This window comes from Cucumis sativus, chromosome 2, assembly GCF_000004075.3.
Source record: "Cucumis sativus cultivar 9930 chromosome 2, Cucumber_9930_V3, whole genome shotgun sequence".
Classification (NCBI taxonomy): domain Eukaryota; kingdom Viridiplantae; phylum Streptophyta; class Magnoliopsida; order Cucurbitales; family Cucurbitaceae; genus Cucumis; species Cucumis sativus.
The window spans coordinates 22,368,139-22,380,779 of NC_026656.2; the positions used below are offsets into that span (position 1 = coordinate 22,368,139).

Consider the following 12,641-nt stretch of genomic DNA (forward strand, 5'->3'; position numbering starts at 1 on the left):
TAAGTTTTTTTTTTATAGAAAAAAGTAACTTTTAAAATGTATTTCAAACAAATTTTATCATAATAGTTTTAATAAAAATAAGATTACGTGTACTATCAAACACCCAAAATATTTCAAATGAATTTGTGTTTAGTCAATATTCACAGATAAAATTAATCATGTATTAGGAACAATACAATACGTTGCTTGGAACTTACATTAGATGTGCTTGGATGCCTAGAATTGCTTTGACCATGATGCAATACAAACTCATATACTTATCCAAGACTTCATTTTGATAATAATTTCTTTTTTTGTTTTGTTTTTAAAAATTAAATCTATTTTCTCCTCTCCATCATTGTTTTAGAATGATTTGTGTTTTTCTTAAATACAAATGTAGAATTATTATCCAAATTAAAAAAAATAAAACAAAAGCAATTTTTTAAAATGCTATTTCTTTTAGTTTTCAAATCTTGACATTGTTTTTTAAACAAGATAACAAATGAAGTTGGAAATAGGGTCTATAAAATTAATTTTTTAAAAAATGGTTACCAAATAAGGGCCTTAGTCATAGGTACTTCAATGGTTGTCTAATCAAAATTTAAAGATAATTCCACGTTTGCAAGTGTAACCAATAATTAAATTTGGAAGGTTTATAGTTCAAAATAATAATAATAACAATGATAGTAATAATAATGAAAAGGGAATAAAGAATATGAGAGTACAATTTTGTACAAAATATATGTAAAATTGAAGGCTGGAAGTGAGGATGGTTAGAACAAAAAGAGGCTTTTCTCCAAACTCCGAAGTATAAAAGCTTGGGGATAGACGCAGCCACCCAACAAAGAACTCGAGCAATTTAAAGATTCAATACTCACATTTTAAACCTGAACCTGATCATGAAATTGAAGCTTAGATTTGAATGATCTTCTATGAATTTTGCAATTAACTTCTGAAACAGTAATTATATAGCCTTTGCTTCAAGAAAAAAGAAAAAAGAAAAAAGAAATAAATATATCTATTTTAAATATGTTATACAGTTTGTAGGACAAGAAGACCGAGATATTTTAATGCTTTTTTTTAAAAAAAAATCACAATTAAACGAGAGGAAATCTAAAGGTTGGAGATCTGCATGTACCTTAAGATAGAATGACAAGACCAAGATATATTGAAGCACATAAGAAGATAAATGATATCATTCCCCTGCAAAAGTGATCGTTCAAATTATTAAATGGATGAGTGGTGAGTGGAGAATTGATGCAAAATCATGAACATCTTGACATATCAACCTTCTATAATGAATAATGATCCTATTAAAACAAGAACTTTTGGATTATATTTCATTTCATTTTAATGCGGTAGTGCATGATTAGATTATTTGTGGCTATGTTATCCCAAAGATTGAGATGTTAATTACCAAATGACTCCCCAACCAATTCCATTACAAGGGCATGGACACAGTTCCGCAAACTTCTCAGCATCGCTCGAATTGACTCTTCGTGAAATCAAATCATCATATATATCTGCATGAGTTAGGAAGGATAAACCATATGAATTTCATATACTAACATTCTAGATTACTACTACTACTAGTATTAGGGACGACCCATTCTTAGCCACTTAAATGATTATTGACCTTATCTCACAAAAAAAAATGAAATCTAACTTTATGTTTACATCAAAACACACTCTGCTTTTCATGTATCACGTTAGGAATACTATGACTATCGTGGTCTTAATGTAATGGTCACTATCACGTTTTTCACATTTCTCCACTCCAATGCAATATTCATGGCAAAAACACAACAAAATGAGGAAAATAAAGATTGCAATAGACATGGTCATCGTGTTAGGGATATGATAGATATGGTCATTCCTAACACAACAGTGTACAAAAGTGGTAGTGCACTTAGACGTAAGTAGAATGTTAGATTTCATTTGTTTGTGATGGTTAGGTCATTAATCATTTAGGGAGTTGAGAATGAGACATCTATACAAAATTCTCATATATTGTAGAGAAGATTTATGATATTATACCGTAAACTGAAAACAAACTGTTCATGACACCTGCAAAACATCAACATAAAAGTAAGCAGCCCTTCTTTATCCAGTGAGGAAAATAATATCCATTAAAAGAAGACAGTTATTATTGCAGGCTATAATGTATACCAATGAAAAGAATGACATAACGAAGTATGCGAACTGTAGTCGTTTCTTGTAGAACCCAAACCACCGCAAGGAAAATAATGAATCCTGAGGTATTCAGTTAGTGAATGTCAATGTTAAGAGCAATAAAAGTAGTGTTCTATAAACTTCAGTTCCTAGGAAAAAGATCATGAGAACGCTTACCAACACAAAGTCCTCTAAGCGTCCACTGTGTAAAAAGTTTAACAGAGAGGTAAGAAATTGATAGTAATTAATAATGTATAATGAAATCATTTCTTGCTCATTTTTTTCCTTACATTTTTAGCAATGAAGAGGACAACAAGAAGAGCTAAACCCAAGCAACCCGCTGCAATTCTAGCGGTGAGAAGATTGGTTGATGCGAGAATCATAGCCATTCCCCAAAATGATGATCCAAGATCTAGGTTGAAGTGAACGAATGAATAATATAAATGGCAGTTCCACAAAAAGAGAGAAAAAGGTTGTAAATGTTTTTCCAAATTATGATTGTAAAGAAGCAGTTGTCTAAGAAAAACTAAAATAATCTTCTAAGTACGAACTTGAAACCTCATTCATCTTCTGGAAGATAGTAGGGGCGGGTGGCATGGTGAATAACTTGTACTGACTTTCGTTACTTTTAAAATTAATTTAGATTGTCAGCATATGTACGTTTTTCTCTATAATGCAGAATGGAGGAATGCATGCACACTCAATTTCAAAACATGATCGGCTGCAAATCTTACTGCTTATCAGCGAATATAAAAAGAAGTGGAATAGGAAAATTACATCCTGCAGGCAAAATCAACCAATATGCACCACCACGTGTTTGAGTTACTCCTCCCTCGTTTGCATGAACCTGGATTCCTTCCACCTGCAAATAAACTGGGTATATCAACTTCCTCTAGGTGCATTAATCACAAACCAAGGATATCTATAAAGAGATAGCATATTGACTTCAAACATACTTAACAAATGATCACTATTTAAGGGTTTCCTGAACTAAAAAGATACCCACACGAGGGTAATTGATGAAATTGATAACTGTATCATAGCAGTGAAGATGCCTTGTATTTAAGGAAACAAGTTGGCATGAATGAATGCTAAATGGAAATTTCTAAAAATTCGGGCAAGTTAACTTGAATAGGAGATGATGGAAAAGAATCTGGAAAATAGGATGATAGGAGACCCCCACCGGCACCTCGAAGAACCTTAAACCAATATTGGAATGGACGGATATCTCAGTGGTCCTTATAGCCAATTCATATTCTACATCTAGTGGCGGCAGAAGAATCTTACTGGAAAAAAACATCCGCTACCTATCTTTTTGAGCTTAAACTTCAGCCTCCCATATAATGAAACTAAATACAATTCATTAAACAAGTTGGGATCACAAACACAGTAGGCACTTGTAATGTAACAAAAGAGAGTACTATAAGTTCAAAAACTACTTTTAGCAGATTGATTGATAAAGCCAACTCTCATGGATATCTTGATTATGGATCTTTTATCATTAACATACCTAGTCTTACTACCAAAAAAAAAAAAAAAAGGAAGAAAGGTTCAAGATGCCTCTAGACATCTCAAATATTTCTTTCTCAATGTGGCTCCAACAGGGTTTGCAGAGCTCCTATTATGATTCTCTATTATTCTTATAATTGTTTGGTTCTACTCTGATAATTTTCATTTGAGATTAATGGTAAGAAATATAACCAATTGAATGTAGGACTGGGTTTTGAAATGGTCCATAAAGGTAGCCTTCTACCCTAATATCTGCATCCTTTGTTAGAAAGCTAAGAAAACAATTGCCACCTTTCAGAATGAAATTTTTATCAAGTTCAATTGACCCTACAACCTTCACAGCAGAACAAAGGATTGAATAGTTTATCAACCTCCCACATTGGCAAATCCTTCAACAAACAGCGTCATGCTATTTATTTGGGGGACAAACCTCAAGAGGATCCTTTGGTCAATTAGGAAATAAAGAAACTTCAGGGTGTGAAGAAACAAGAAAGTTCGGGAGATCATGGGGATTTCATAGACCTTTTACTTCTTAAATCCATGATTTTTCTAGAAAGAAGTTTCAAGGCAAGTTACCTCAGAACTTCAGAAATAAACTACATCAATAGCTAACTCAAAACACAATAAGAAATACGCAGAGAACATCATGTTTCCTTCACTATGCCCTTTGAGCATTATGGTAAAGGCGTAGCCAGCTAAAAAAAATATATAGTTAGAGTAGAAATATGATATCTCTTGTTATATAAGAAAATAAAACAATGCCAACGCAATATGTTCCATTTCAATCACCACAGCAAATAGAAGTGAAGATAAAATATATACCTCACCACAGGTAAGCTTACAAGCTATTGCATGACTTGCTTCGTGCAGGAAAACAGTAATGAGCTTAAAAGGAGTGATTATAAACGTCCTCCATAGCTGTCACATTCAGAGGGAGAAAATCAATATCCATCGAGCAAATAATGAAGGCAAGAAAAAAGCTTGCTCGGTTGGGATGCACAATAAGGATTCCACTTCAAGAATACTCAAGGAAACATCTGTACCTTTTTGTAAAAAAAATTAGAATCCAAAAGCTACTAGTAAGTTCCATCAAGTTCTCAAGCTCTCTAACTACGTCAGATATCTAATTTCATTTTCTAGGGGGGAAAATTTTGTTTGGGTGGTTGGAAACCATGTCATACAAGGACAATGATAAAACATGAAGGAAATTGAGTTCTTCAGAATTTGAATATCCCCACTCAGTTCAAGCCTAGTATTTCGATCTGTATCTGTCTGCGGTCAGCTAAGAAGGCTGAGAATACAGGCAGAAATATAATGTTAATTAACCTAAAATCTCTCTCTCTCTCTCTCTCTCTCTCTCTCCAATCTTAATTTGAATTCTTCAAATACTTAGGCACCTACATAACTCAAACACGGTGTTTAAGAGGATTAACAAGAAATACCCAAGTTCAAGTAGATTTTTGGTCAGAGAAGAACGCAACCTTAAATGGAGACTAGATAACAGGGAAGAACCACGACCTAAGTCGGATTAAACAGTTAACTTCTCAGCATCAAACACAAACTTAAAAATCAATCAAAATTCACAGAATCATACAAATCCACAACTGAAAACGAGCTTAAAAAAACAAATAAAATAAACGGAAATAGAAATACTGCAGCGAAGCTTACCGCGAGGATTACAAGAGTGAACACCCCAATGGTTACTAAGAAGAGAACCTGATCACGGTGACAGCAATTCCTAAGCTCCCAATTCGGCATTCTCCTTCAATCTAGGAGCCTTAAACAGAAAGTCGCCGGAGGTACAGAGGGAAAGAGACGATTCAAAAGTGTAGAAGGAAGGAAGGAAAGTTTTGGTTGAAATGTAAGAAAGGCAATAGGCGTTGAGAGAAGAAAAAAACTGATGAAAATGATGAATATTGGAGGAGAAGAAGAGTATGTGATTGGTCAAAAATGAGCATTGGAGAAGTCTTCTTTGTCTTTTTCTACTCTTTTATAATTCAAAGCAGTTTAACCACCAAGACAAGACGCGGCCAATTCAAATTCTCATTTTTTCAATTTGCGCATTACATTCAAATTGTCACAATTTTGATAGACCCTAAAGTTAATACTCTTCTCCTTTCAGCTTACAGTTTTCTTAGCTTCTTTTTAAAACAACTCTTTTTCAAAAATATATCAATTAGTGATTTTCTTGATCCCACACACGTACAACATATTTTGATTTCTTGATCTAAAGGTTTTCTCAACATCTTTGACCAAAATCTTTAAAAAGCAATCTTCAAATCGCTTTTAAATTTTTTGTTTGAAGTTCATCGAACTCTACCTATAAATAGGAGTTTTCACTCTCTTATGAAATTATCGAAGGACGCGTTCAAGAAGAAACTAAACAAATACTTTGATGATTAAACAAATACCTTGGGAAAACTTCAATTATCTTAAGCAAGAAAATCTAATATCTTCAAAATATTCAAATGTAGAAGTCAGGAAAACATGATATTTAGTAATAACAATACTATTACTGAATAGTACCAGTCTAGGGGGTGTCATCTAAACTAATGTAAAATATTTAGCATTCTTACAATATTATACTCATTTGAATCTTGATAAATAAATCTGTTTATTTGAGTACAAAAGCACTTCAGAAGTAGATGATATCCACCGAACTTGATTATTAATGTTATAGTGTTCAATTTTCTCGTGGCTTTCCTTAGCTAACAACCTAGTCTTTAACTAAAATAACGACTTAAAAGTAAAATAATTTATTTTACTTTTTTTTTATCAAAATTATATAGATCTTAAGTTTAAATAATTTCTCTATTTAACTTTTTTATATATATATAAAAAAAAAACTCTTTTTGATTACATTTAAAATATTAATTGATAGTGGGCTTATAAATCAAAACTAAAAGGTTAAACGTCAAGTTGTTTGAATGTGACCCATATTTCCATATTTCCTCTTCCTTTTATTTTCACAAAGTTCATTTGTTTGGATTATATGTTTATTTATTTGGAGAGAATAAGTGTATGATCCAATTATGAGTTATGTAATAGATTTCTATCACTGTTTATTAATATCACTGGTAAAAGTATATCGGTGTGTATCAATATTTATTATTAATAGAATCTGAATTTTTACTAATATTTTAGATATTTTGTCAAATTTACTAATTTTTATAATTGTCCTACTCGACAATACTTTAGGTTTGATAGATTTGGGCCTTTTCGTTTCAATTTCCTTTGGTGACTGTTAGGGTTCATCTTTTCGAGTCACATACACAACTTTGTTCTTAGATTTTGACAATTTTTTTTTTTTTTGTATTAACCTTTATATTTTAAGTATTTTTTATTGTAATAGACTTACTTAAAATGCAGAGAGAGCATTCACTTTTCGAATAAGTGCTAAAAATAAATTAATTTTAACATTTATAACAGGACTATATCTATTAAGAGATTAGAGAAATGTACATCTTTAACGATGACATTTATTTTATTAAATATAAAATTATAACATATTTAGAATGCATTATATTTTTTTTCAAAAAACCTATCATACTCGTATTTTATAGAGGAGTAGTTGCAAATATAGTAATTAGATTCAAAATAATTAACTATATAACAACGTTTTTAAAAAATTTGCAAACTTAGCAAAATCTGTCAAAAGCTATCACTAATAAACCATAAGAGTCTATCAGCAATAGAAAACTATCATTGATATATTTTACTATATTTGTAATTTTTTAAAATGTGGTTATATACTTACTTATTATTCTTAAAATTGTCAAACATTATAATTACCTTTTTATAAATCTATACAAAAATTTATTAGACATTTTTTGAAGTTTAGTTACCCCGTAAACATATATATATATAAAAGTTCATCGGCTAAAATTTATAATCTTTTGTTCACTTTGTTCCCCACACATAAAGCTTTTGGTTCCATTATTAGCCCTAGATTCGCCATTCATTTATCATAGTAATATAGATTTACTAAATTACATAATCGTGATTAGAACGTGAGTAAATGAACAACCAGAAGGTGAGAGATTGAACCTTCGATCTCTAAAAACGAAAACTATATCGATACTCGTGATACAAACTAATTAGATTCATTATTCAAAAGAGTATAAAAGTGATTAGACAAACTAAACAGTTGAGATAACTACTTATTTATCTAATACAAAAACAAATTAGACAAGTAGACACAAGTAGATTGGAGAGTGGCATATATTCATTGAATTTGTTGGAAACCTAAAAGGTGAAAAAAGGAATGATAGAAGAAGGGACGCATCCAAGTTGTTGTTTCAACTTGAAGCATCCTATACTATTATTTATTATCTATTTTCCCTATATGGGCCATCAATTTTGCCTTTAATTTTTAAACATAGGCTTTTTAAATTTATGTCTTTGGCCTTCATATCTTATCAACATGTGTTGTTCAATCTTTACCCTCAAACCCTCATGGCTTACTTCTAAACTGCCCCCACCTATCTAAATCTTACCTTTTCTTTCTCAATTATAATTAATTCTCTCTATCTTCCTTAATTATTTCAAATACACATCCAAATTAATAATATTAAAGTTAACGTGAAATGAAGAATTCAACGTCAATTTTAAGATTTACAGTATAAAGTATAGATTATGTCGTTTGAGTTATGATTAGTTATATATTTGCATTCCAAAGTAGAATAATTCATCCTAATTTAAATCTTCGATTAATAAAATTTTGACCCTTAAATTTTATATATAATGAATAATGAATAGATTTGAGATGAAAAGTATATAAAATTATTTACATGTTAATTATATGATTATTTTATTTAGTTATTTATGTGTTATTGATTTTCTTTGAAAGAAAACAAAACTTTTTTTTTTTTTGAGGAAGGAAAAATTGTATCCCCGATATCTAATACTATTAAGAACTTTGGTTGAATTATTATATTGTCGTCTAGAGCTTTACATAATTTGTACCATATCACATGATCATGATGTACTAATTCGAATATTTCAAGGGAATACAAAATGATGAATTAGTACCATGGTAAATTATTGTTTGTTTCTTTTCAAAAAGAAAAAAAAGTATGATGAAAAATAAGTTTGTTGTTATTATTAGTAATAGGTAGAAATTATCTATTTTTTCTTTCTAAAATTCACATCAACTCTAATATGAAAATGGTGGTAAATCACAAAAATGTTTAAAAATATTTATAAAATATAGTAAAATTAATAATCGAAGTTTATCTATGTTATCTAAAGTGGTCGCTAACTTATCGGTCCCGAACGAGGGAGAAAATGGAAAAAAAGAAAAAAAGGAATCACTACTTTTTGACATATTATTAGTAATAATGCCACAATAATTGTGGTTTAGAATTGAACTTTTTATTTTATTTTATTTTTGGTGTCAATGTCAAACAAAGAAAAGCTTAAGGATCAACAAAATAATATTAAATTGTTAAATTTTAGTTTAAGAAAAGCTTGAAATTTTTTTGTTTAAAAGTTATATGATATTTATTTATTTTAAAACCAAAATTTTTATCATAGTAATTTTTGTCAAATATTGTATTTTGATAATTTTTTAGAGACTATAGGATCGTTTACCTTTTAATTTCATTAATTACTTCTTCGCTATAGTAGTTTTTTACTTTTAATTTGATACTTTTTTTAATTTAAATATAATAATCGATATTTCAATTAATTTTGTAATTTGTTAAAATTGTAATTAGGGGTAATAATCAACATTAATTAAAACCTTCTTATGATCAACTAGTGCATGCAAATTTATAAAATTAGTGTAATTTGGTAACATTAATATTGATTTATAAAGTATAAGTAACACTTCTGAAGGTAAGTAAAATACATTTGATGAGAAAATAGTGAAACTAGAAAGGAGTTCATAATGATATATCAACTAACTTTGGTACAAATTGAGGGGTTTTTATGATTAAATGACATGATGGGTTGTGATAAGGACTTAAAAAAGATAGAGAAATAATTCGTTTAGAATGAAAAAAGAATATATTTGGTGTGAAATTAAAGGTGTTGTTTTTTAGGGACAAAAAGTGGTGAGATAAAAAGCCATTTGTGTGTGTGTGTGTTTCAAGGCCCCATTCTTGAATATAACCTCTCTTATTCCATTGCCATTCCCACTATCATATCAAGTAAATCAAAATAATTGATGCTAAACTTTATATTCTTTCTTTACAGATTAATTCCCATCAATTATTTCATTTTTCTCTTACATTTTGTTTGTTCGTTTTATCGTTAAAATTTAAGAAATAGACTATTAGAAAACGAACACTTAATTTTCTCGTGAATTTAATCAAAGGATGTAACAATTTCTAGGAATAATTAAAAACAATTAAATAAATATTGTTCGTTCTAAATTCAAATGTATATATATATAGGATATTCAAAATGTTAATCATATTGCTACAAGTTAATTAACCAACCAATCAAAGATAGGTCCCATAGCTACTTTTAGTAATAAAGGAGGTTGAAAGACTCAAAAAGAATATTAACTCATAAAGTTTATCACATGAATACAAAACAAGTAAGGGAGCCACTTGATTATGTTGTATCAATGTAATATTAATTTATGTTAGTTTGATTTACGATGTTTGACTACGTACACGTTTATTTTGTACTATAAATCAATGTTGTGTATACATTTCACACATGAGATCAATACTTAACTTGTATTTCTTCTTCTTTAGATTATATATTTTTTATTATAAGAAGTCAAAACATTTTAGTAGCATTCACACATATATTCCACCTAACCTATGCTTGGTGAGTAGAGACTTATGATTGACTATAAATATAATTGAATAGAGCATAATCCAACTCACTAGGTATAGATCTACAATATTGATACGAAATATTCCATCATATATTATCTTCCCAATATTTAATTTCAATATTAGTCAAATGCATATTTGCCAATTTCAGTCTAATTTGGTACATAAAATACAAATTATTATCTTCAAAAAAGTTTGGTTCGATCTTCTAGGAAAGTAGTAGTAGTAATAATCTACGTAAAATAAATAGGAAAATTGCAAAGATAAGATGGGAGATTTAAAGCAAAAGTTACAAATTCCTTGATTGTTAGCTATATTACATGATAAAAAGCTAATAGAATTTCAATCTATTTATTTATGCACTGTAGCGTATGAAACGGAAGAATAAAAAATTAGCCTTCAACTAGTATAATATTAATATCATCAACGAGGATGTAAGAATAACTCGACAACTAAGATGGTCCAATCCATATTATATGAGTTGGATTAAGTTAGTTTAAAATGTGAGTTGAAAATTTTGGTTGGGTTGAAAAATTCGGATTAACTTAACCCAACCCATATTTTAAGGATTGAATTATGTTGGGTCCGTAGATAAAATACAACCGTTAAAATATGGGTTAGATTTGAAATACAATTCAAATCAGTTAGTTGCAACCCACAACCGTATAAGCTAAACAGTTTACATTCCTACCATCGACTTTAATACAAAGCAAGTAGTTGTGTTTGTGCCGAATATATTTAATTTTATAATTGACTTGTTAATTCTTGAAATATTAAGTTAAGTTCATAATTAAATACATGTACTAAGTTAAAATTATACTTATTTTAGCAAAAATTAGGAGTTTTTTAACCCAAAAAAATTGCGATTGCCATTTAAAATAATATTGTAAATTGTTTTTGTTTAAATTTTCCCGTGAGAACAAATAATTGGTTTAAGAAATTCGTCCATGGCCGGTTCTTATTAAACTCTCTGAGAACCTCTTCACCCAACCATTGCTCGTTACCAAAATTTGGAATCTCTTATTTCGGCCGCTCAGTCTCTTCTCAATTCTCTCCTTCATCTTCTTCATCTTCTTCTTCTTCCTTTCATTTTACAATTAATTTCTGTTCTTCGTTTTTATGCTCATCATTACAATCTCCAATTCCTGCTCTTCATTTCCATTGCAATGGCCATCGAAACCGCCGTTTCTTCTGACATTCCCGTTCCCGCAATGAGCCCTAGAATTTCATTCTCTCACGATTTCTCCCACACCGAACCTATCCCCGTCGAACAACGCCCTAATTCCCGATCCAAATCCTCCGGTTTCGGTTCCAGCTTCGATTTCGATTTCTGCATTCCTGAATGTTCCGATCACGAATCCTCCTCCGCCGATGAAATTTTCTCTCAAGGAAAAATCCTTCCACTCGAAATCAAGAAGAAACCCGAAGACCAGCGACTCGAACACTCTTCTTTAAATCATCATTCTCCTCCATTGACGCGGACGAAATCGCTCGATCTCAATCCGGAGAAATGCTTGAAGAAAAATCCATCGTTGAAGGAAATCAAGGGTACGGGGAGTGATTCTGAAGAGAAACAAAATACTAATTCTAATTCCAAATCCTTTTGGCGTTTCAAAAGAAGCAGTAGTTGTGGGTCTGGTTATACTCGTAGCTTATGTCCTTTACCGCTTCTCTCACGAAGCAATTCCACTGGCTCTGCTTCCAATAATATGAAGCGATCGCCATTGTCCAAAGACGGTGTAAATCAAAAGCAAAGCTCTCATAGAAATGGGTTGAAAAATTCGCAGCAGTGTTCGTCTTCTTCATCAACGGGATTTCAGAAACCTCCATTGAACAAGGTACATGGTTCGTACGGAAATGGAATTAAAGTAAACCCTATTTTAAATGTTCATTCTGCGAATCTTTTTGGTTTAGGTTCAATATTCTCTTCTGCCATTGATAGAAGCAAGAAAAAGTGATTGGGTTGCTTTTATATATTATTTTTCATTCTCCTCTGAATAGTAATCCGATTGTTGCAAAAAGATTGTGGAATTAATGCAATCTGTAATTTCTTTTTCTTCTCTCTCTTTTCCCCTTTACGATCTTTGAATATGATTCTTACAACTCCAAATAAAAGCTAGCAGTTGCTTTTCCCATCCCCGTTAGATAACATCAAAAATTATCTCAACTAGAGATTTTTAAATTTTTAAA

General features: G+C 30.4%; 2 protein-coding genes across 3 annotated transcripts; one reads left to right on the forward strand and one right to left on the reverse strand.

Annotated features, from left to right (window-relative positions):
- Positions 1 to 550: 550 nt before the first annotated feature.
- LOC101216469 lies at positions 551 to 5,665 on the reverse strand. Of its 2 annotated transcripts, none has more exons than XM_031881126.1 (10): positions 5,329 to 5,665; positions 4,483 to 4,578; positions 2,929 to 3,013; positions 2,442 to 2,563; positions 2,329 to 2,353; positions 2,149 to 2,232; positions 2,017 to 2,046; positions 1,397 to 1,502; positions 1,118 to 1,182; positions 551 to 952 (listed from the first exon to the last, which is right to left on the reverse strand). In XM_031881126.1, the coding sequence occupies exons 1-9, from the start codon at positions 5,416 to 5,418 to the stop codon at positions 1,119 to 1,121; spliced, it is 702 nt and encodes a 233-aa protein (XP_031736986.1). In that variant the 5' UTR covers positions 5,419 to 5,665; the 3' UTR covers positions 551 to 952; position 1,118. The 2 variants fall into 2 exon arrangements, with proteins under 2 accessions (XP_031736986.1, XP_004138640.1); XM_004138592.3 differs by having other exon boundaries at positions 551 to 872; positions 5,329 to 5,659.
- A 5,755-nt stretch (positions 5,666 to 11,420) lies between these two features.
- Positions 11,421 to 12,513, forward strand: LOC101215741. The gene has a single exon (XM_004138589.3). The coding sequence runs from the start codon at positions 11,618 to 11,620 to the stop codon at positions 12,407 to 12,409; it is 792 nt and encodes a 263-aa protein (XP_004138637.1). The 5' UTR covers positions 11,421 to 11,617; the 3' UTR covers positions 12,410 to 12,513.
- Positions 12,514 to 12,641: the final 128 nt, after the last annotated feature.

Excerpts from the sequence above, each read along its gene's own strand:
- LOC101215741 (XM_004138589.3), top strand. The coding sequence starts at position 11,618 with ATGGCCATCGAAACCGCCGTTTCTTCTGACATTCCCGTTCCCGCAATG.
- LOC101216469 (XM_031881126.1), bottom strand. The coding sequence starts at position 5,418 with ATGCCGAATTGGGAGCTTAGGAATTGCTGTCACCGTGATCAGGTTCTC. Across the intron at positions 4,579-5,328 it reads TCACTCTTGTAATCCTCGCG|CTATGGAGGACGTTTATAAT; the intron begins GTAAGCTTCGCT and ends TGAATGTGACAG. Across the intron at positions 2,233-2,328 it reads GCTTAGAGGACTTTGTGTTG|GATTCATTATTTTCCTTGCG; the intron begins GTAAGCGTTCTC and ends TGAATACCTCAG.